The 23,806-nt window shown below is 45.1% G+C and overlaps 1 protein-coding gene across 2 annotated transcripts; it reads right to left on the reverse strand.

Annotated features, from left to right (window-relative positions):
• Positions 1–279: 279 nt before the first annotated feature.
• On the reverse strand, positions 280–23,355 carry LOC110499526 (protein MEMO1). Of its 2 annotated transcripts, XM_036956441.1 has the most exons (9): positions 22,841–23,355; positions 16,977–17,058; positions 15,272–15,340; positions 14,747–14,859; positions 9,829–9,940; positions 7,655–7,797; positions 4,541–4,617; positions 1,596–1,700; positions 281–611 (listed from the first exon to the last, which is right to left on the reverse strand). In XM_036956441.1, the coding sequence occupies exons 1-9, from the start codon at positions 22,950–22,952 to the stop codon at positions 480–482; spliced, it is 945 nt and encodes a 314-aa protein (XP_036812336.1). In that variant the 5' UTR covers positions 22,953–23,355; the 3' UTR covers positions 281–479. The 2 variants fall into 2 exon arrangements, with proteins under 2 accessions (XP_036812337.1, XP_036812336.1); XM_036956442.1 differs by lacking the exon at positions 15,272–15,340 and having other exon boundaries at positions 280–611.
• Between the last annotated feature and the right edge of the window lie 451 nt (positions 23,356–23,806).

A 23,806-nucleotide genomic window follows, 5' to 3' on the forward strand; every position in this document is an offset into this window, starting at 1 on the left:
GGAGGATGGTGAGGAGAGGAGGAGGGTGAGGAGAGGGGTGAGGAGAGGAGAGGGGTGAGGAGAGGAGGAGGGTGAGGAGAGGAGGATGGTGAGGAGAGGAGGAGGGTGAGGAGAGGGGTGAGGAGAGGAGGAGGGTGAGGAGGATGGTGAGGAGAGGAGGAGGGTGAGGAGGATGGTGAGGAGAGGAGTAGGGTGAGGAGGATGGTGAGGAGAGGAGGAGGATGGTGAGGAGAGGAGGAGGGTGAGGAGGATGGTGAGGAGAGGAGGAGGGTGAGGAGGATGGTGAGGAGAGGAGGAGGGTGAGGAGAGGGGTGAGGAGAGGAGTAGGGTGAGGAGGATGGTGAGGAGAGGAGGAGGGTGAGGAGAGGGGTGAGGAGAGGAGGAGCCTTTCTGGCTTGGACAAGGCTACTATCGGCACTGGTAAAAAAGTACTATATAGGGAAGAGGGTGCCATTTGGGAATGTCCGAGGTGAACCACATCAATGTACAAGGAGGGCCCCGGCTGCGTAGCTAACAGAGCTGTCCTGCCAGTTCCTGCACTGGGAAGACTGGGCATAGTTCAGGAAGGAGAAGTTCATCTCTGTTCCACTCTTCCTCAGCTCAGACACAGCCTGGAAAACAATATCAATCAAGTAGGAAGAAAGCAAGAAACAGTCAGATGTACACTACCGTTCAAACGTTTAGTGTCACTTTGTCCTTGTTTTTGAAAGAAAAGTATTTTTTTGTCCATTAAAATAACATCAAATTGATCAGAAATACAGTGTAGACATTGTTAATGTTGTAAATGACTATTCTAGCTGGAAATGTCAGATTTTTTTATGGAATATCTACATAGGTGTCCAGAGACACTAATGTACTTGTCCTCTTGCTCAGTTGTGCACCGGGGCCTCCCACTCCTCTTTCTATTCTGGGTAGGGCCAGTTTGCCCTGTTCTGTGGAAGGAGTAGTACACAGCGTTGTACGAGATCTTCAGTTTCTTGGCAATTTCTTACATGGAATAGCCTTCATTTCCCAGAACAAGAATAGACTGACGAGTTTCAGAAGAAAGGTCTTTGTTTCTGGCCATTTTCAGCCTGTAATCAAAACCACAAATGCTGACGCTCCTGATACTCAACTAAAGGCCATACTCATCTAAAGGCCAGTTTTATTGCTTCTTTAACCAGAACAACAGTTTTCAGCTGTGCTAACATAATTGCAAAACGGTTTTCTAATGTTCAATTAGCTTTTTAAAATTATAAACTTGGATTAGCTAAAACAACGTGCCATTGGAACACAGGAGTGATGGTTGCTGATAATGGGCCTCTGTACCCCTATGTAGATATTCCATCCGTTTCCAGCTACAATATTCATTTACAACATTAACAATGTCTACAATGTATTTTTGATCAAATTGATGTTATTTTAAATGGACAAAACAAGGACATTTTTAAGTGACCCCAAATGTTTGAACAGTAGTGTACATCACATGACACAGGAACAGTCAGATACACAGACCTTCTGGCACACAGGGCTGTGTCATGTGATGTATAACTAACAAAGGTGTACTGTAGATGTCAGATTATAACATGGTTGTTGTTGTACTTGTTATGACTCACGTTTAGCAGCACTCCAATAGGATGACGGCCACAGATGGTGTTGTGGTATTTCTTCAAGTAGTTGATGAAGGACATGGGGTCCAGTGTTTCTATAATGCCCATACCCTGGAGAGACAAGAGAGAGGGGTTTAGAACCCAGTCTGATACGGTTAACTATATAACCCTAACCCTGGAGAGACAAGAGAGAGGGGTGTAGAACCCAGTCTGATACAGTTAACTATATAACCCTGGAGAGACAAAAGAGAGGGGTTAGAACCCAGTCTGATACCCCTAACAGTTAACTATATAACCCTAACCCTGGAGAGACAAGAGAGAGGGGTTTAGAACCCAGTCTGATATGGTTAACTATATAACCCTAACCCTGGAGAGACAAGGGACAGGGGTTTAGAACCCAGTCTGATACCCCTAACAGTTAGCTACAGTACCAGTCAAAAGTTGACACCTATTCATTATAGGGTTTTTCTTGATTTTTACTATTGTCTACATTGTAGAAAAATAGTGAAGACATCAAAACTATGAAATAACACATGGAATCATGTAGTAACCAAAAAAGTGGTAAACAAATAAAACGTTTTGAGATTCTTCAAATTTGCCACCCTTTCTTTGCCTTGATGACAGCTTTGCATACTCTTGGCATTCTCTCAACCAGCTTCATGAGGTAGTCACCTGGAATGCATTTCAATTAACAGGTGTGCCTTTCTTTCCATCTTAATGCATTTGAGCCAATCAGTTGTGTTGTGACAAGGTAGGGGTGGTATACAGAAGATAGCCCTATTTGGTAAAAGACCAAGTCCATATTATTGTAAGAACAGCTCAAATAAGCAAAGAGAAATGACAGTCCATTATTTTAAGACATGAAGGTCAGTCAATACGGAAAACTTCAAGAACTTTAGTTTCTTCAAGTGCAGTCGCAAAAACCATCAAGGGCTTTGATGAAACTGGATCTCATGAGGACCGCCACAGGAAAGGAAGACCCAGAGTTACCTCTGCTGCAGAGGATAAGTTCATTAGAGTTACCAGCCTCAGAAATTGCAGCCCAAATAAATGCTTCACAGAGTTCAAGTAACAGACACATCTCAACATCAACTGTTCAAAGGAGACTGCGTGAATCAGGCCTTTTTGGTCAAATTGCTGTAAAGAAACCACTACTAAAGGACACCAATAAGAAGAAGAGACTTGCTTGGGCCAAGAAACACGAGCAATGTACATTAGACCGGTGGAAATCTGTCCTTTGGTCTGATGAGTCCAAATGTGAGATTTTTGGCTCCAACCACCGTGTCTTTGTGAGACGCAGAGTAGGTGAACGGATGATCCCCGCATGTGTGATTCCCACCATGAAGCATGGAGGAGGCGGCGTGATGGTGCTTTGCTGGTGACACTGTCAATGATTTATTTAGAATTCAAGACACACTTAACCAGCATGGCTACCACAACATTCTGCAGCGATACGCCATCCCATCTGGTTTGCTCTTAGTGGGACTATCATTTGTTTTTCAACAGGACAATGATCCAACACACCTCCAGGCTGTGTAATGGCTATTTGACCAAGAAGGAGAGTGATGGAGTGCTGCATCAGATGACCTAGCCTCTACAATCACCCGACCTCAACCCAATTGAGATGGTTTGGGATGAGTTGGACCGCAGAGGGAAGGAAAAGCAGCCAACAAGTGCTCAGCATATGTGGGAACTCCTTCAAGACTGTTGGAAAAGCATTCCAGCTGAATCTGGTTGAGAGAATGCCAAGCATGTACAAAGCTGTCATCAAGGCAACAGGTGGCTACTTTGAAGTATCTGAAATATGAAGTGGAAACATCTTGGAGCAACAATGGCTCAGCCGCAAAGTGGTAGGCCACAGAAGCTCACAGAACAGGACCGCCAAGTGCTGAAGCGCATAAAAACCGCCTGTCCTCAGTTTCAACACTCACTACAAAGCAACGTAAGCACAATAACTGTTAGTCTGGAGCTTCATGAAATTGGTTTCCATGGCCGAGCAGCTGCACACAAGCCTAAGATCACCATGCGCAATGCCAAGCGTCGGCTGAAGCGGTATAAAGCTCGACCACCATTGGACTCTGGAGGAGTGGAAACATCTTCTCTAGAGTGATGAATCACGCTTCACCATCTGGCAGTCCAACGGACTAATCTGGGTTTGGATACCAGGCGAACACCACCTGCCCGAAAGCATAGTGACAACTATAAAGTTTGGTGGTGGAGGGTTAATGGCCAGGGGATGTTTTTCATGGTTCGGGCCCCATAGTTTCAGTGAAGGGAAATCTTAATGCTACAGCATACAATGACATTCCAGACGGTGTGCTTCCACCTGTCGTAACAGTTTGTGGAAGACCCTTTCCTGTTTCAGCATGACGATGCCCCGGTGCACAAAGAGAGGTCCATACAGAAACTGTTTGTCGAGATCGGTGTGGAAGAACTTGGCTGGCCTGCACAGAGCCCTGACCTCAACCCCATCGAACATCTTTGGGAGGAATTGGAACGCAGACTGTGAGCCAGGCCTAATCACCCAATCACCCAACATCAGTGCCCGACCTCCTTAATACTCTTGTGGCTGAACGGAAGCAAGTTCCTGCAGCAACGTTCCAACATCTAATGGAACTCCTTCCCAGAAGAGGGAAGGCTGTTATAGCAGCAAACGGGGGGATCAACTCCATATTAATTAATTAATGGGAATGAGATGTTTGACGAGCAGGTGTCCACATACTTTTGGTAGTGTATTTTACATATGTTATTGCAGGTGTAGCGAAATGTTTACGTTCATAGCTTCAACAGTGCTGTAATACTTAACAAAATAAGCAAATCCCCAAAAATAAAGAGAACGGAATTAAGAAATATTAGAACAAGCAATGTCAGAGTCCTGAATATATAAACACAGATATGATGGTGTGTACAGACATGTCAATAGAAATACCTGAATATCAGACTGTGTTTACCATCTTATCAAGGTGTTCAATGGATCTGTGGATCTCTCCTTGAGCCTCGTCATAGTACGTGTAGCGGAACCGTTGGCCTGTGGGAAGGAGGTCAATATATTAACCATTGGCCTGTGGGAAGGAGGTAGACATATTAACCGTTGGCCTGTGGGAAGGAGGTAGATATTAACCGTTGGCCTGTGGGAAGGAGGTAGATATTAACCGTTGGCCTGTGGGAAGGTGGTAGACACATTAACCGTTGGCCTGTGGGAAGGAGGTAGACATATTAACCGTTGGCCTGTGGGAAGGAGGTAGATATTAACCGTTGGCCTGTGGGAAGGAGGTAGACATTAACCGTTGGCCTGTGGGAAGGAGGTAGATATTAACCGTTGGCCTGTGGGAAGGAGGTAGACCTTAACCGTTGGCCTGTGGGAAGGAGGTAGATATTAACCGTTGGCCTGTGGGAAGGAGGTAGACCTTAACCGTTGGCCTGTGGGAAGGAGGTAAACATATTAACCCTTAAATCACACATTTTCATCACTAATTGTGTATAAAATGGGAAATTACTGGGTTGACAAACGTTGACCTCTAAAAATAGTATTTTAGAATGATGAAATTACTAATGTTATTTTATAATTTTAGGAAGCCTTGAAAAATATGCAGGTGGTTGAGTTGCCCATTAAAGGAATGATATTTAGTCAACGGTAGCTACTATGGACAATGGAGAAATATTGTTATGGGATTGCTTTATCTGTTATATCCATATTAGTATCTACTGTCTGCCTGTTATCGTCAATATTGTTCACAATATTATTCAGTACATGTCATTTTACTTAAAACTGTAAACGCATTAATGTTCATATTCAGTGAGCTCCAAAACTATAGTATATATATTGTTGTTTTGTCCTTGTACTCCAGCACTTTAGATTGGAAATGATACAATGACCATGAAGTTACAATGCAGACTGTCAGCTTTAACAGGTATTTTCATCCATATCAGGTGAAACATTTACAAATTACAGCATTTATTGTACATGGGTACATATACCCCCCCCCCCCCATTTTTAAGGGACCAAAATAATTGTGACTCGACAAACCCGTTGGATGCTTTGGCTGGTTGATTTGTTTGTGTTTCAGATTATTTTGTGCCCAATAGAAATTAATGGTAAATAATGTATTATTTAACCTAGGAAGAGTAGGTGCTGCCTTGGCAGGAACTAATAGGGATCCATAATAAACCCAAGGAAGAGTAGGTGCTGCATTGACAGGAACTAATGGGGATCCATAATAAACCCCAGGAAGAGTAGCTGCTGCCTTGTCAGGAACTAATGGGGATCCATAATAAACCCCAGGAAGAGTAGCTGCTGCCTTGGCAGGAACTAATAGGGATCCATAATAAACCCCAGGAAGAGTAGCTGCTGCCTTGACAGGAACTAATGGGGATCCATAATAAACCCCAGGAAGAGTAGCTGCTGCCTTGACAGGAACTAATGGGGATCCATAATAAACCCCAGGAAGAGTAGCTGCTGCCTTGACAGGAACTAATGGGGATCCATAAGAAACCACAGGAAGCGTAGCTGCTGCCTCGGCAGGAACTAATGGGGATCCATAATACACCCCAGGAAGAGTAGCTGCTGCCTCGGCAGGAACTAATGGGGATCCATAATAAACCCAAGGAAGAGTAGCTACTGCCTTGGCAGGACCTAATGGGGATCCATAATAAACCCCAGGAAGAGTAGCTGATGCCTTGGCAGGAACTCGTGGGGATCCATATTAAACCCCAGGAAGAGTAGCTGCTTTCTTGGCAGGAACTAATGGGGATCCATAATAAACCCCAGGAAGAGTAGCTGCTTTCTTGGCAGGAACTAATGGGGATCCATAATAAACCGCAAGAAGGGTAGCTGCTGCCTTGGCAGGAACTAATGGGGATCCATAATAAACCCCAGGAAGAGTAGCTGCTTTCTTGGCAGGAACTAATGGGGATCCATAATAAACCCCAAGAAGAGTAGCTGCTGCCTTGGCAGGAACTAATGGGGATACATAATAAACCCAAGGAAGAGTAGCTGCTGCCTTGGCAGGAACTAATGGGGATCCATAATACACCCCAGGAAGAGTAGCTGCTGCCTCGGCAGGAACTAATGGGGATCCATAATAAACCCCAGGAAGAGTAGCTACTGCCTTGGCAGGAACTAATGGGGATCCATAATAAACCCCAGGAAGAGTAGCTGATGCCTTGGCAGGAACTCGTGGGGATCCATAATAAACCCCAGGAAGAGTAGCTGCTTTCTTGGCAGGAACTAATGGGGATCCATAATAAACCCCAGGAAGAGTAGCTGCTGCCTTGGCAGGAACTAATGGGGATCCATAATAAACCCCAGGAAGAGTAGCTGCTGCCTTGACAGGAACTAATGGGGATCCATAATAAACCCCAGGAAGAGTAGCTGCTGCCTTGGCAGGAACTAATGGGGATCCATAATAAACCCCAGGAAGAGTAGCTGCTGCCTTGACAGGAACTAATGGGGATCCATAATAAACCCCAGGAAGAGTAGCTGCTGCCTTGACAGGAACTAATGGGGATCCATAATAAACACCAGGAAGAGTAGCTGCTGCCTTGACAGGAACTAATGGGGATCCATAATAAACACCAGGAAGAGTAGCTGCTGCCTTGACAGGAAGGAACTCATGGGGATTATTAACCCAAATTACAACACAAAATGAGTTTACCCTAAATTGAGCAACTCGGCTGGTTGTGATATTTACGATGCACTATCACATTTTAAGTCATACAAATAACAATTATTTATAGCCTATACTGAGGCTAAATACAAGTATTCAAAAACATAATTTGATATTTTTTGGGGTGAGTGACAGTTAAGGATGAAGGAGAGGTTTCCTTATAGAACCCCAAGGAGACAGAACACCTGTTTCCTTATAGAACCCCAAGGAGACAGAACACCTGTTTCCTTATAGAACCCCAAGGAGACAGAACACCTGTTTCCTTATCGAACCCTTTTCACCGACCTGGCTTTTCTTTCCAGCAACTACAGCGAATGGATGTATAACCAGACTAGCTCAACTCAGTAGTGTGAACAGGGTATAATATATTGATCTCTACCAGTCCTGTTCAGTACGTACCCCAGTGGCAGAAGTCAGAGGAGATGATGAACAAGTTGGAGGGATCAGCCAGATACCTGAACAGCAGTTTCCCATAATCCTGTTCTTTAGACTCACTGAGGGCTCCAACCAGCACCGGGACAATGCTGAGCTCATCTTTATGACTGCAGTAGGAATTGGAGACAACACATTACAAGTCTGTATGGGTGTGGTGGACTGGGGACAGTTACCTGACTGAGATGGAATAAGCTGTTACAGAGACTGAACGCGTATTAACCCAACCTGATTAAAAGGTGTGGGTATTAACCCAACCTGATTAAAAGGTGTGGGTATTAACCCAACCTGATTAAAAGGTGTGGGTATTAACCCAACCTGATTAAAAGGTGTGGGTATTAACCCAACCTGATTAAAAGGTGTGGGTATTAACCCAACCTGATTAAAAGGTGTGGGTATTAACCTAACCTGATTAAAAGGTGTGGGTATTAACCCAACCTGATTAAAAGGTGTGGGTATTAACCCAACCTGATTAAAAGGTGTGGGTATTAACCCAACCTGATTAAAAGGTGTGGGTATTAACCCAACCTGATTAAAAGGTGTGGGTATTAACCCAACCTGATTAAAAGGTGTGGGTATTAACCCAACCTGATTAAAAGGTGTGGGTATTAACCCAACCTGGTTAAAAGGTGTGGGTATTAAACCAACCTGATTAAAAGGTGTGGGTATTAACCAAACCTGATTAAAAGGTGTGGGTATTAACCCAACCTGGTTAAAAGGTGTGGGTATTAACCTAACCTGATTAAAAGGTGTGGGTATTAACCAAACCTGATTAAAATATGTGGGTATTAACCCAACCTAGTTAAAAGGTGTGGGTATTAACCCAACCTGATTAAAAGGTGTGGGTATTAACCCAACCTGGTTAAAAGGTGTGCATGCTTATTGAGTGGGTTCATTAATTGAGCATGCAGGCTTTACTTAAAATTAGATTCTTGATTTATAATGACTCTCCATTAGGGACAGCTAGTCTTAGTGGGGTCCGACACAGTAAACAACAAATCATTAGTAAAACAACCAATCATTAGTAAACAACCAATCATTAGTAAACAACCAATCATTAGTAAACAACCAATCATTAGTAAACAACCAATCATTAGTAAACAACCAATCATTAGTAAACAACAACTCATTAGTAAACAACCAATCATTAGTAAACAACCAATCATTAGTATACAACCAATCATTAGTAAACAACAAATCATTAGTAAACAACAAATCATTAGTAAACAACAAATCATTAGTAAACAACAAATCATTAGTAAACAACCAATCATTAGTAAACAACAAATCATTAGTAAACAACAAATCATTAGTAAACAACAAATCATTAGTAAACAACAAATCATTAGTAAACAACCAATCATTAGTATACAACCAATCATTTGTAAACAACAAATCATTAGTAAACAACCAATCATTAGTAAACAACAAATAATTAGTAAACAACCAATCATTAGTATACAACCAATCATTAGTAAACAACAAATCATTAGTAAACAACAAATCATTAGTAAACAACAAATCATTAGTAAACAACCAATCATTAGTAAACAACAAATCATTAGTAAACAACCAATCATTAGTAAACAACCAATCATTAGTATACAACCAATCATTAGTAAACAACAAATCATTAGTAAACAACAAATCATTAGTAAACAACAAATCATTAGTATACAACCAATCATTAGTAAACAACAAATCATTAGTAAACAACAAATCATTAGTAAACAACCAATCATTAGTATACAACCAATCATTAGTAAACAACAAATCATTAGTAAACAACAAATCATTAGTAAACAACCAATCATTAGTAAACAACCAATCATTAGTAAAACAACCAATCATTAGTAAACAACCAATCATTAGTAAACAACCAATCATAAACCATAGTAATGAAGCAAAACAGCATGGGGCTTGGGGATGACAGAACTACACAAAATGTCAAGGCAAACCAGTCATTAGACCCACAGCTCTCCTCCATTAGTCATGAGGCCCTGCTGGCTCCCACAACCAGGCAGACAGGTCAGGTCTGTATCGTGGCTCTCTAGTCTCTTAATCACTGTACTCTCCACTGATGGATGGCTTGTGATGAATGAAGCAGACAACATGTCCTGACAGACTGTCCTCTGTCTTACCTCTCCATGGCTTTAGCAGTGTAAGGCAGGTGCATTTCAATGCTGTGCTCCTCCTCGTCTGTCTGAAGACTCATCCTCTCAAACATCCCAGTCTTCCAGAGGTCAGCATAGACTAGAGGGAGGTGAGGATTCAATATACAGGAGATCAGCATAGACTAGAGGGAGGTGAGGATTCAATATACAGGAGGTCAGCATAGACTAGAGGGAGGTGAGGGTTCAATATACAGGTCAGCATAGACTAGAGGGAGGTGAGGGTTCAATATACAGGAGGTCACCATAGACTAGAGGGAGGTGAGGATTCAATATACAGGTCAGCATAGACTAGAGGGAGGTGAGGATTCAATATACAGGTCAGCATAGACTAGAGGGAGGTGAGGATTCAATATACAGGTCAGCATTGACTAGAGGGAGGTGAGGATTCAATATACAGGTCAGCATAGACTAGAGGGAGGTGAGGGTTCAATATACAGGTCAGCATAGACTAGAGGGAGGTGAGGGTTCAATATACAGGAGGTCACCATAGACTAGAGGGAGGTGAGGATTCAATATACAGGTCAGCATAGACTAGAGGGAGGTGAGGATTCAATATACAGGTCAGCATAGACTAGAGGGAGGTGAGGGTTCAATATACAGGTCAGCATAGACTAGAGAGAGGTGAGGATTCAATATACAGGTCAGCATAGACTAGAGGGAGGTGAGGATTCAATATACAGGTCAGCATAGACTAGAGGGAGGTGAGGGTTCAATATACAGGAGGTCACCATAGACTAGAGGGAGGTGAGGATTCAATATACAGGTCAGCATAGACTAGAGGGAGGTGAGGGTTCAATATACAGGTCAGCATAGACTAGAGGGAGGTGAGGGTTCAATATACAGGTCAGCATAGACTAGAGGGAGGTGAGGGTTCAATATACAGGTCAGCATAGACTAGAGGGAGGTGAGGATTCAATATACAGGTCAGCATAGACTAGAGGGAGGTGAGGGTTCAATATACAGGTCAGCATAGACTAGAGGGAGGTGAGGATTCAATATACAGGTCAGCATAGACTAGAGGGAGGTGAGGGTTCAATATACAGGTCAGCATAGACTAGAGGGAGGTGAGGGTTCAATATACAGGAGGTCACCATAGACTAGAGGGAGGTGAGGATTCAATATACAGGTCAGCATAGACTAGAGGGAGGTGAGGATTCAATATACAGGTCAGCATAGACTAGAGGGAGGTGAGGGTTCAATATACAGGTCAGCATAGACTAGAGGGAGGTGAGGGTTCAATATACAGGAGGTCACCATAGACTAGAGGGAGGTGAGGATTCAATATACAGGTCAGCATAGACTAGAGGGAGGTGAGGATTCAATATACAGGTCAGCATAGACTAGAGGGAGGTGAGGGTTCAATATACAGGTCAGCATAGACTAGAGGGAGGTGAGGATTCAATATACAGGAGGTCAGCATAGACTAGAGGGAGGTGAGGGTTCAATATACAGGTCAGCATAGACTAGAGGGAGGTGAGGATTCAATATACAGGAGGTCAGCATAGACTAGAGGGAGGTGAGGGTTCAATATACAGGTCAGCATAGACTAGAGGGAGGTGAGGGTTCAATATACAGGAGGTCAGCATAGACTAGAGGGAGGTGAGGATTCAATATACAGGTCAGCATAGACTAGAGGGAGGTGAGGATTCAATATACAGGTCAGCATAGACTAGAGGGAGGTGAGGATTCAATATACAGGTCAGCATAGACTAGAGGGAGGTGAGGGTTCAATATACAGGTCAGCATAGACTAGAGGGAGGTGAGGATTCAATATACAGGTCAGCATAGACTAGAGGGAGGTGAGGGTTCAATATACAGGTCAGCATAGACTAGAGGGAGGTGAGGATTCAATATACAGGTCAGCATAGACTAGAGGGAGGTGAGGGTTCAATATACAGGTCAGCATAGACTAGAGGGAGGTGAGGATTCAATATACAGGTCAGCATAGACTAGAGGGAGGTGAGGATTCAATATACAGGAGGTCAGCATAGACTAGAGGGAGGTGAGGATTCAATATCCAGGAGGTCAACATAGACTAGAGGGAGGTGAGGATTCAATATCCACATTATTACTGGTGAACAGAGGCTCGTATTAGCATTTGACTGCGAGTCATTAGTTCAGACGCACTGATGTGTTTGGCAGCGTCAGTGAGAATGTCTCTTTTCCAGTATCAGTCAGATGATTGGTCCCCTGAGGACAACTCAGGTTTTTGTTTGTGTCAAGCTAAAAAAAAAAGGCACAATAAACACTGGATTAGGGCTGTGGCGGTCATGGAATTTCGGATGACGGTAATTGGCCAGCCAAATGACCATGGTCTCAGTAATAACTTGAAAAATAATAATTAGGCACTCCTCTCCTTCACTCCGGACTGCATGTGCTGCCATATAAAGAGAATAGAAGGGGCATCCCCATTCAAGTCAATGGTAGCGTAGTGGTTGGACTGGAGGCCCTTGGTGAGTGTACCAATAGGAGCAAAGCAGGAAGTGTACCCATCAATATGTGCTGTGATTTGTTGGTGCAGCTCCAAATGACATTACAAAAAAAAATACATTGCATAAGCCACATCAGTTAACATCATTTGAATGAACATTCTATACTAAACCAAAATAAATGCAACATGTAAAGTGTTGGCCCCATGGTCTATGAGCTGAAATGTTCCATACTCACAAAAAGCTGATTTCTCTCAAATATGTTGTGCACAAATTTGTTTACATCCCTGTTTGTGAGAATTTCTCCTCTGACAAGATAATCCATCCACCTGACAGGTGTGGCATATCAAGAAGCTGATTAAACAACATGATCATTACACAGGTGCACCTTGTGCTGGGGACAATAAAAGGCCACTAAAATGTGCAGTTTTGTCACAACACAATGCCACAGATGTCTCAAGATGAGGGAGAGTGCAATTGGCATGCTGACTGCAGAAATGTCCACCAGAGTTGTTGCAAGATCATTTTGTTAATTTCTCTTCCATAAGCCTCCAACGTCGTTTTAAAGAATTTGGCAGTATGTCCAACCGGCCTCATATCCGCAGACCACGTGTTACCACGCCAGCCCAGGACCTCCACATTCGGCTTCTTCACCTGAGGCATCGTCTGAGACCAGCCACAAGAACAACTGATAAAACTGGGTTTGCACAAACTAAGATTTTCTGCACAAACTGTCAGAAACCGTCTCAGGGAAGCTTATTTGTGTGCTCGTCGTCCTCACCAGGGTCTAGGTCTGACTGCACTGTGGCGTCGTGACCGACATCAGTGGGCAAATGCTCACCTTCGATGGCCAATGGCACACTGGCCCAGACCAGCTATGAAGAGGCTTTGGCCCAGACCAGTTATGAAGAGGCCTTGGCCCAGACCAGCTATGAAGAGGTCTTGGCCCAGACCAGCTATGAAGAGGCCTTGGCCCAGACCAGCTATGAAGAGGGCTGTAACGGTACACACCTCAAGGCCCCTCCTCCTCCTGCTCTCCACCTCAAGGCCCCTCTTCCGCCATCCCTTTCAAGGCCCCTCCTCCCCCTCTCAAGGCCCCTCCTCCGTCTGCTCCCCCTCTCAAGGCCCCTCCTCCTCCTGCTCTCCCTCTCAAGGCCCCTCCTCCTCCTGCTCTCCACCTCAAGGCCCCTCTTCCGCCATCACTCTCAAGGCCCCTGCTCTCCCTCTCAAGGCCCCTGCTCTCCCTCTCAAGGCCCCTGCTCCCCCTCTCAAGGCCCCTCCTCCATCTGCTCCCCCTCTCAAGGCCCCTCCTCCTCCTGCTCTCCACCTCAACGCCCCTCTTCTGCCATCCCTCTCAAGGCCACTGCTCTCCCTCTCAAGGCCCCTGCTCCCCCTCTCAAGGCCCCTCCTCCTCCTGCTCTCCATTTCTAGGCTCCTCCTCCGCCTGCTACCCCTCTCAAGGCTCCTCCTCCGCCTGCTACCCCTCTCAAGGCTCCTCCTCCGCCTGCTCCCCCTCTCAAGGCCCCTCCTCCGCCTGCTCCCCCTCTCAAGGCCCCTCCTCTGCCTGCTCCCCCTCTCAAGGCCCCTCCTCCACCTGCTCCCCCTCTCAAGGCCCCTCCTCTGCCTGCTCCCCCTCTCAAGGCCCCTCCTCCGCCTATCAGCTCTGGTTAATAAAGTTACTTTCAAATGGACTTTTCTGCTGCTTCCCTAACTCGGATCTGACCACATGAACACGGAACTGGTCATCATCAGGTCCGTTTGGAAAGAGTCTCTATACTGAAAAATGTATTTATGCGGATTTGTTTGGGTGGGAAAGCCCCAGGTCCATTTCAGAATGGGTTCAACTTCTTAGACCGCTACTTGAGGCCCAACAACAGACAACGCCAGGAATATTGTAAACAATGTCACAGAAACTGGACTTGGGGCCTGGAATAGGGTGGTTTGTTTTGCCAAATAAACAAAAATGGACTACAGTAAGTATCAGAATTTAATTTCTCCTCTGTACCGTAACCCTGAAACCCCAATACATTCTGAAACATGGGTTTGGTGAACTGTTACACCCATAGTTATGAATATAACTAATGTTCCCTGAATGAGGGAACGAGGTACAACATATTTTGGACCAAACCACCGGCAGAGTTTGGGCTCACTGAAGAGTGGTGCTGAATGGAGGAAATGGATGTGAGGCCCGCTATTATAGCAGGAAGGCGGGGACAACTAGAGGGAGGCGGGGACAACTAGAGGGAGGCGGGGACAACTAGAGGGAGGCGGGGACAACTAGAGGGAGGCGGGGACAACTAGAAATTATCCATAGCCTCCTAGTCAATCCTGAGGTGATTTATAAACCTCAGCAGAGGACAGGGCACAGTGTGTGTGTGTACCTACTCTCCTGGTCAATCCTGAGGTGATTTATAAACCTCAGCAGAGGACAGGGCACAGTGTGTGTGTGTACCTACCCTCCTGGTCAATCCTGAGGTCGTAGAGAGGTGTTTTATAAACCTCAGCAGAGGACAGGGCACAGCGGGACAGAGGAACATGGTGAGACGGACCCAAGATGAACACCCTGCGACTACAGGGGAAAGAGAGGACTCAGTCACCTCACTGTCCTCAGTAGGACTCAGTTCAGCAGCTCAGTGGACCAGTCATCATGGACCAGTCATCATGGACCAGTCAACAGGCCACTAGCAGCGTCGGCCGACCAGGCTTCGCTCATGCTGTTCCAAGGTGAGACGGTGACAGAGGCTATACTGCTCCCTACTGTCTGTCTGAGGTAACTACAGGCTGATAGTTCCTTCATGGTGAAACAGAGCAGGCTAAGGATTTGATAAGGAGGGACAATGTAGAAAAAGCTATTTAAAAACCTCTCATTTCGAATTGATGATACTTAAATTGTCGATGAAAATGTATTTTGTTACTGAAAAAATATGTTTAATTTAGAAAACTCACTGAACATAAGTAATAGACATGATAAATGACTTTACGTGACAGAAGGGTCTATTTGTTTGTAGGCGTGTGCAGCACAAGCACCACAGTAGGAATATCCTGCATGGCTGAAAACACATTACAAGACACCATTACAACCTGCCTGAAAACACATTACAACCTGCCTGAAAACACATTACAACGTGCCTGTCTGAAAACACATTACAACCTGCCTGACAACACATTACAACGTGCCTGTCTGAAAACACATTACAACCTGCCTGAAAACACATTACAACCTGCCTGAAAACACATTACAAGACACCATTACAACCTGCCTGAAAACACATTACAAGACACCATTACAACCTGCCTGAAAACACATTACAACCTGCCTGAAAACACATTACAAGACACCATTACAACCTGGCTGAAAACACATTACAACCTGCCTGAAAACACATTACAACCTGCCTGACAACACATTACAACCTGCCTGAAAACACATTACAACCTGCCTGAAAACACATTACAACGTGCCTGACAACACATTACAACGTGCCTGTCTGAAAACACATTACAACCTGCCTGACAACACATTACAACCTGCCTGACAACACATTACAACCTGCCTGACAACACATTACAACGTGCCTGTCTGAAAACACATTACAACCTGCCTGAAAACACATTACAACCTGCCTGACAACACATTACAACGTGCCTGTCTGAAAACACATTACAACCTGCCTGACAACACATTACAACGTGCCTGTCTGAAAACACATTACAACCTGCCTGAAAACACATTACAACCTGCCTGACAACACATTACAACCTGCCTGTCTGAAAACACATTACAACCTGCCTGACAACACATTACAACCTGCCTGACAACACATTACAACCTGCCTGAAAACACATTACAACCTGCCTGAAAACACATTACAACCTGCCTGTCTGAAAACACATTACAACCTGCCTGTCTGAAAACACATTACAACCTGCCTGTCTGAAAACACATTACAACCTGCCTGAAAACACATTACAACCTGCCTGGCTGAAAACACATTACAACCTGCCTGACAACACATTACAACCTGCCTGAAAACACATTACAACCTGCCTGGCTGAAAACACATTACAACCTGCCTGTCTGAAAACACATTACAACCTGCCTGAAAACACATTACAACCTGCCTGGCTGAAAACACATTACAACCTGCCTGGCTGAAAACACATTACAACCTGCCTGTCTGAAAACACATTACAACCTGCCTGGCTGAAAACACATTACAACCTGCCTGGCTGAAAACACATTACAACCTGCCTGGCTGAAAACACATTACAACCTGCCTGAAAACACATTACAACCTGCCTGAAAACACATTACAACCTGCCTGGCTGAAAACACATTACAACCTGCCTGGCTGAAAACACATTACAACCTGCCTGTCTGAAAACACATTACAACCTGCCTGGCTGAAAACACATTACAACCTGCCTGTCTGAAAACACATTACAACCTGCCTGGCTGAAAACACATTACAACCTGCCTGGCTGAAAACACATTACAACCTGCCTGTCTGAAAACACATAACAAGACACCATTACAACCAATAGAAGACATGACCCCCACCGCCCCAATCACTACATTCACATTTCAGTCATTCATATGCTGTGATCAAATAATATACAGAATGACTTGGTGACAAGATGAGGCCTTTTCCTTGACTTATCAGAACAACTAGCAGTGGAGCTTACGGTGCTATGATGGCTCTAGCAGGGCTGACAGTGGATTGTGCTTGAGACAGCCAACCTTCTAGTTGTGTATTCAGCTGGGAGCCTGCAGAGAGGGAGAAGAACACTTCATTAATCCATACCAAACAGAAACGACTCTTCTGCTGAACCCAATGCCTCTTATACACAGGGGAACAGACTCAGGTCGACATTATTAACTGCAATAGAGAGAGTCAGCGGTTTTTAAGTTTCTTGGCATCCACGTCACAGAGGACTTACCGTCCAGCAGACAGCATCGGAGCACCTCACCTTAGCACACATCCCCCTTCCCCAAAACCTACCACTGCACAATTTAAACACTTGTCCCCCTATCCCCCTTCCCCAAAACATGTGTAAATACCGGACTATAAATGGTGCATTCCTGTTTTATACACTGAAAGGTTTATTCTATTCTACTGAGACATTTACTTGCTGTTCGTGTTCTTATCTTTTAGTATTTCTTATCGTTTCCAGAAGGAATCTGCAGTCAGCATCTGGCTGGATGGTGTAGACCGTGTGTGTCCTGTACATACAACTAATACAACTAAACACATTTGGTTGGAGTCTGTATGTGAAATAATGCAAGTCCTTGTGATGCTAAACATTGTCTGCATGGTAAGGAGTTTGACAGCACAGAAAGATCTGGGACAAGGTTAATAGAAGCTACTTCCTTGTTATGTGTGACTGACTGGGCTGGAGCAGAGAGATAACAGGGAGATAACAGGGAGATAACAGGGAGATAACAGGGAGATACATGTCTGTTTAATGTGTTTACATCCCAAGGGGCACCTTATTCCCTTTATAGGGCACTAATTTGACCAGGGACCATAGAATAGGGCACTAATTTGACCAGGGGCCATAGAATAAGGCACTAATTTGACCAGGGACCATAGAATAGGGCACTAATTTGACCAGGGGCCATAGAATAGGGCACTAATTTGACCAGGGGCCATAGAATAAGGTACTAATTTGACCAGGGGCCATAGAATAGGGCACTAATTTGACCAGGGGCCATAGAATAAGGCACTAATTTGACCAGGGGCCATAGAATAGGGCACTAATTTGACCAGGGACCATAGAATAAGGCACTAATTTGACCAGGGGCCATAGAATAAGGCACTAATTTGACCAGGGGCCATAGAATAGGGCACTAATTTGACCAGGGGCCATACAATAAGGCACTAATTTGACCAGGGGCCATAGAATAGGGCACTAATTTGACCAGGGGCCATAGAATAAGGTACTAATTTGACCAGGGGCCATAGAATAGGGCACTAATTTGACCAGGGGCCATAGAATAAGGTACTAATTTGACCAGGGGCCATAGAATAGGGCACTAATTTGACCAGGGGCCATAGAATAGGGCACTAATTTGACCAGGGGCCATAGAATAAGGCACTAATTTGACCAGGGACCATAGAATAAGGCACTAATTTGACCAGGGGCCATAGAATAGGGCACTAATTTGACCAGGGGCCATAGAATAGGGCACTAATTTGACCAGGGGCCATAGAATAAGGTACTAATTTGACCAGGGGCCATAGAATAGGGCACTAATTTGACCAGGGGCCATAGAATAGGGCACTAATTTGACCAGGGGCCATAGAATAAGGCACTAATTTGACCAGGGACCATAGAATAAGGCACTAATTTGACCAGGGGCCATAGAATAGGGCACTAATTTGACCAGGGACCATAGAATAGGGCACTAATTTGACCAGGGGCCATAGAATAAGGTACTAATTTGACCAGGGACCATAGAATAGGGCACTAATTTGACCAGGGGCCATAGAATAGGGCACTAATTTGACCAGGGACCATAGAATAGGGCACTAATTTGACCAGGGACCATAGAATAGGGCACTAATTTGACCAGGGGCCATAGAATAGGGCACTCATTTGACCAGGGGCCATAGAATAGGGCACTAATTTGACCAGGGACCATAGAATAAGGCACTAATTTGACATGGGGCCATAGAATAGGGCACTAATTTGACCAGGGGCCATAGTATAGGGCACTAATTTGACCATGGGCCATAGAATAGGGCACTAATTTGACATGGGGCCATAGAATAGGGCACTAATTTGACCAGGGGCCATAGTATAGGGCACTAATTTGACCATGGGCCATAGAATAGGGCACTAATTTGACCAGGGGCCATAGAATAGGGCACTAATTTGACCAGGGGCCATAGAATAGGGCACTAATTTGACCAGGGACCATAGAATAAGGCACTAATTTGACCAGGGGCCATAGAATAGGGCACTAATTTGACCAGGGACCATAGAATAAGGCACTAATTTGACCAGGGGCCATAGAATAGGGCACTAATTTGACCAGGGGCCATAGAATAGGGCACTAATTTGACCAGGCACCATAGGGCCAGAGAATAGGGTGCCATTGGAGACAAACACCTGTGTATATAGACAAACACTTCTGTTTGTTTGTTTGTGTTTGAGTTTATTTGTACAGGGACAGTGCACATTAATCAACGTTTCAGTAAAAGTGCCGGTTTTAGCCAGCCGGCTAATTTTCAACCGCAGTCCCTGGGCAGGTTATTAAAAACAATTACAATATAGACAATTATTGAGCAGTGAGCACACGCAGAGCAACATAGGACAAGCAAGACATAGCATACAGGCAGAGCAACATAGGACAAGCAAGACATAGCATACAGGCAGAGCAACATAGGACAAGCAAGACATAGCATACACACAGAGCAACATAGGACAAAAATCAGCAGGACAAAATTCATAAAAGCAACTAAGTGTTTACACACCTCACAAGTTACAGACAACATGGAAAGCTGCAACACACAGCTAGGGACCATGTTCACAAATCTGATTGACCTTTAGCCCTCACAGAGAAAGCAGATTTACTAAAGGTGCTTTTCCTTAAGGGAACTATACAGTCACCTCTCATGGCAGACCTTGTGGATCTGCTGCCATATGTTTGGGTTTTCTGTTTAACAAAAATACTGAGTGGAGGGGGCGGAGCCAGGCCATTTAGGATCTTGAATACAAGACATGCGTCAGTGTATTGGGCAAGATTTTCCCAACTCAGGAGCTAATGCTTGTCCTCCTCACTGTTACTGTATGCAAAGCAAACTGCCAAGCATCTAGCTGAGGGTACTAATCAAGCCCATGATTCACTAAGGATAATGTCATTTAGTTGAGCTAAAAGAAGTTGCTACATCCTCACGGTAAGATATTTTGAACACAGTAATATCCTGACTCACAGATTCCTTCACATGTATATTGCAATGTGAGAGAAAAATGTACGTAACGTGACATACACTAAACCCCTTGGATTAGGGTTAGTTTAAATGCCCCCCCCCCCCCCCCCCACACACACACACACACACAAAAACAAAATCTACTTTTGATGATCATTTGACAAAAGCCGTATCCCTCCTAGCCACAACCCTAGACTAGTCACTTCAGTTGGCTAATAAGGGACATAGTAGCAAGCTTGTTAAATAAACTAAATGAAAAGTAGTGTGTGAGATGAGAGATAAACTAGCTAGCTGGTCCCAATATGAGCACTCAATTTGCTGCCTAGACCTACACAGGGAGGTGGTCCTTTTGTTCCAGGCGAGAGGGATTTATATGTGGACCAAACAACCAGGGAGGGCCAGTCAGCTAGCCAGATCACTGACAACTCGCTGCAGAAGTACATTGGTAGCGTAGGGTGGGCTATAATGATAGATGGATGGGGGAATCTTTGCTATAATGGTTAACTGACTGTTCACTGAGATGGTTGTCAGTGTTTTGACATAATTAGCTAGTTAATGCTGTTGACAAGGGTACCTGTAACTACCTAGCCATTTATTCCAATGACCAGGTCATATAACACACCATTTATTCCAATGACCAGGTCCTATAGCACACCATTTATTCCAATGACCAGGTGATATAGCACACCATTTATTCCAATGACCAGGTCCTAGAGCACACCATTTATTCCAATGACCAGGTCATATAGCACACAATTTATTCCAATGACCAGGTCATAGAGCACACCATTTATTCCAATGACCAGGTCCTATAGCACACCATTTATTCCAAATAAATGTTATATGTTAGCTATCTTCTAACGCTAGCTTGTAAATTACAAATCTGCCTATTCCGCTGTTTGATAAAGAAATGACAGCTGATGCAAGCTAAGTAGCAGACTGTTGTTCTGGGCCAGCTGATAGAGAACGGCCTGTTGTTTTTCCTCACCTCTCTCCTACTCAAATAGACAGCTAACTAACTAACTAGTTACTACCCCGGACAACAACAGCCCAAGAGAGACCTGTCTGCAGCTAACTAACTAGTTACTACCCCGGACAACAGTCCCATTGAAAGATAGTTCTGTAGCTGGCTAGTTAGCAAGGTTTGGTAACCAGGTTAGCTACTTACCCGGACAACAACCCAAACATTACAGAGGCCCATATGCAGCTAGTTATCTTGACCCTATTAGCTAACGTTAAAACTAGTTAACCCGGGTCTGTGTCCCGTTCCCTGGTCCAGTTCTATACCTGAGGCGGTGTACCCTGGTCTGTGTCCCGTTCCCTGGTCCAGTTCTATACCTGAGGCTGTGTACCCTGGTCTCTGTCCCGTTCCCTGGTCCAGTTCTATACCTGAGGCTGTGTACCCTGGTCTCTGACCCATCCCCCGGTCCAGTTCTATACCTGAGGCTGTGTACCCTGGTCTGTGTCCCGTTCCCCGGTCCAGTTCTATACCTGAGGCAGTGTACCCTGGTCTCTGACCCGTTCCCTGGTCCAGTTCTATACCTGAGGCTGTGTACCCTGGTCTCTGACCCGTTCCCTGGTCCAGTTCTATACCTGAGGCGGTGTACCCTGGTCTCTGACCCGTCCCCCGGTCCAGTTCTATACCTGAGGCGGTGTACCCTGGTCTCTGACCCGTCCCCTGGTCCAGTTCTATACCTGAGGCGGTGTACCCTGGTCTCTGACCCGTTCCCTGGTCCAGTTCTATACCTGAGGCGGTGTACCCTGGTCTCTGACCCGTCCCCCGGTCCAGTTCTATACCTGAGGCGGTGTACCCTGGTCTCTGACCCGTCCCCCGGTCCAGTTCTATACCTGAGGCGGTGTACCCTGGTCTCTGACCCGTCCCCCGGTCCAGTTCTATACCTGAGGCGGTGTACCCTGGTCTCTGACTCGTCCCCTGGTCCAGTTCTATACCTGAGGCGGTGTACCCTGGTCTCTGACCCGTCCCCCGGTCCAGTTCTATACCTGAGGCGGTGTACCCTGGTCTCTGACCCGTCCCCTGGTCCAGTTCTATACCTGAGGCGGTGTACCCTGGTCTCTGACCCGTTCCCTGGTCCAGTTCTATACCTGAGGCGGTGTACCCTGGTCTCTGACCCGTCCCCTGGTCCAGTTCTATACCTGAGGTGGTGTACCCTGGTCTCTGACCCGTTCCCTGGTCCAGTTCTATACCTGAGGCGGTGTACCCTGGTCTCTGACCCGTCCCCCGGTCCAGTTCTATACCTGAGGCGGTGTACCCTGGTCTCTGACCCGTCCCCCGGTCCAGTTCTATACCTGAGGCGGTGTACCCTGGTCTCTGACCCGTCCCCCGGTCCAGTTCTATACCTGAGGCGGTGTACCCTGGTCTCTGACCCGTCCCCTGGTCCAGTTCTATACCTGAGGCGGTGTACCCTGGTCTCTGACCCGTCCCCCGGTCCAGTTCTATACCTGAGGCGGTGTACCCTGGTCTCTGACCCGTCCCCTGGTCCAGTTCTATACCTGAGGCGGTGTACCCTGGTCTCTGACCCGTCCCCCGGTCCAGTTCTATACCTGAGGCGGTGTACCCTGGTCTCTGACCCGTCCCCTGGTCCAGTTCTATACCTGAGGCAGTGTACCAACTGCCGGCGTGACTTGCTTCTCTGCAAACGGTTCGGTTCGACATCTTAGCTCCCGAACTGCCTATCTTGGTAAGATGTCCGGTAGAAATAAACATACATGAAAAACTCGGAGAAAAACAACTACCTAAATAGAATCCACCAATAAAAACAAAAAGTTGGCTAGACAAAGAAAGAATACAAAAATAGTTATCCAGATGGCGAAGTTGACATGTTGAGAAAAGTGTGCGTTTGATAGCAGGCTAACATTACTTCAAAATAAGATCTTAAAACGAGGGTTTTAGTTACGGATGAACAAAACCCTCAATGCAGTTTGTCTGTTGTTTGCCAAAATGTCACTGTTGGTTTGTCATAAATCGGGCTAGATGGTAGCAACAGTACATCATAATAGACTAAAACTAAAACGTCTGGTTTAGCAGAGATCCAGTTCATAGGAGATATTAATCCCAGTAGGCAGTAGATTCATCACCGCACCAAGCAGACCGTCGACTAAATGTATTTATACGTTGTCATGCTGCGTCACCCGGTTGCTGAGATAATCGTCACCCAATTACATCTTAAATTGAGGGTAGAAATCGAGCGGTCGAGTAAATTAATCGAGCAAACTATTATTATTATTTTTTTATTAACAAATCAATGCAAAAAAGTACATGGGAAACACAAGTAAATATAAAGAATATGCAAATTACATTTGGGCTATTGGGTACAATATCACATTAAACAAGGACCTTAAGAGGCATACACACATTTATAATTATAATAGCTTTTTTGTTGGCTGAGTATATCATTGTCTTAAAATATAAATTAAATGTTCAATCTCTGCATAGAGTCAGAACAAGTTAAAGCTGCTGCGTTGAACACGCCAGTCGGAACTAAGTAACTCGGGAATTTTCGACCTGCTGATTTGTTGAGCTACAACCAGATAGCCTGTCGGAAATGTCCGAGTTTCCTA

The sequence above is a fragment of the Oncorhynchus mykiss genome, chromosome 20, assembly GCF_013265735.2.
Source record: "Oncorhynchus mykiss isolate Arlee chromosome 20, USDA_OmykA_1.1, whole genome shotgun sequence".
Lineage (NCBI taxonomy): Eukaryota > Metazoa > Chordata > Actinopteri > Salmoniformes > Salmonidae > Oncorhynchus > Oncorhynchus mykiss.

Coding starts and splice junctions, on each gene's coding strand:
- LOC110499526 (XM_036956441.1), bottom strand. CDS start 22,952: ATGTTTATTTCTACCGGACATCTTACCAAGATAGGCAGTTCGGGAGCT. Junction 15,341..16,976: donor GCTAGAGCCATCATAGCACC/GTAAGCTCCACT, acceptor ATGTGTTTTCAG/CCATGCAGGATATTCCTACT. Junction 9,941..14,746: donor CCTCAGGATTGACCAGGAGG/GTAGGTACACAC, acceptor ACCTCCCTCTAG/TCTATGCTGACCTCTGGAAG.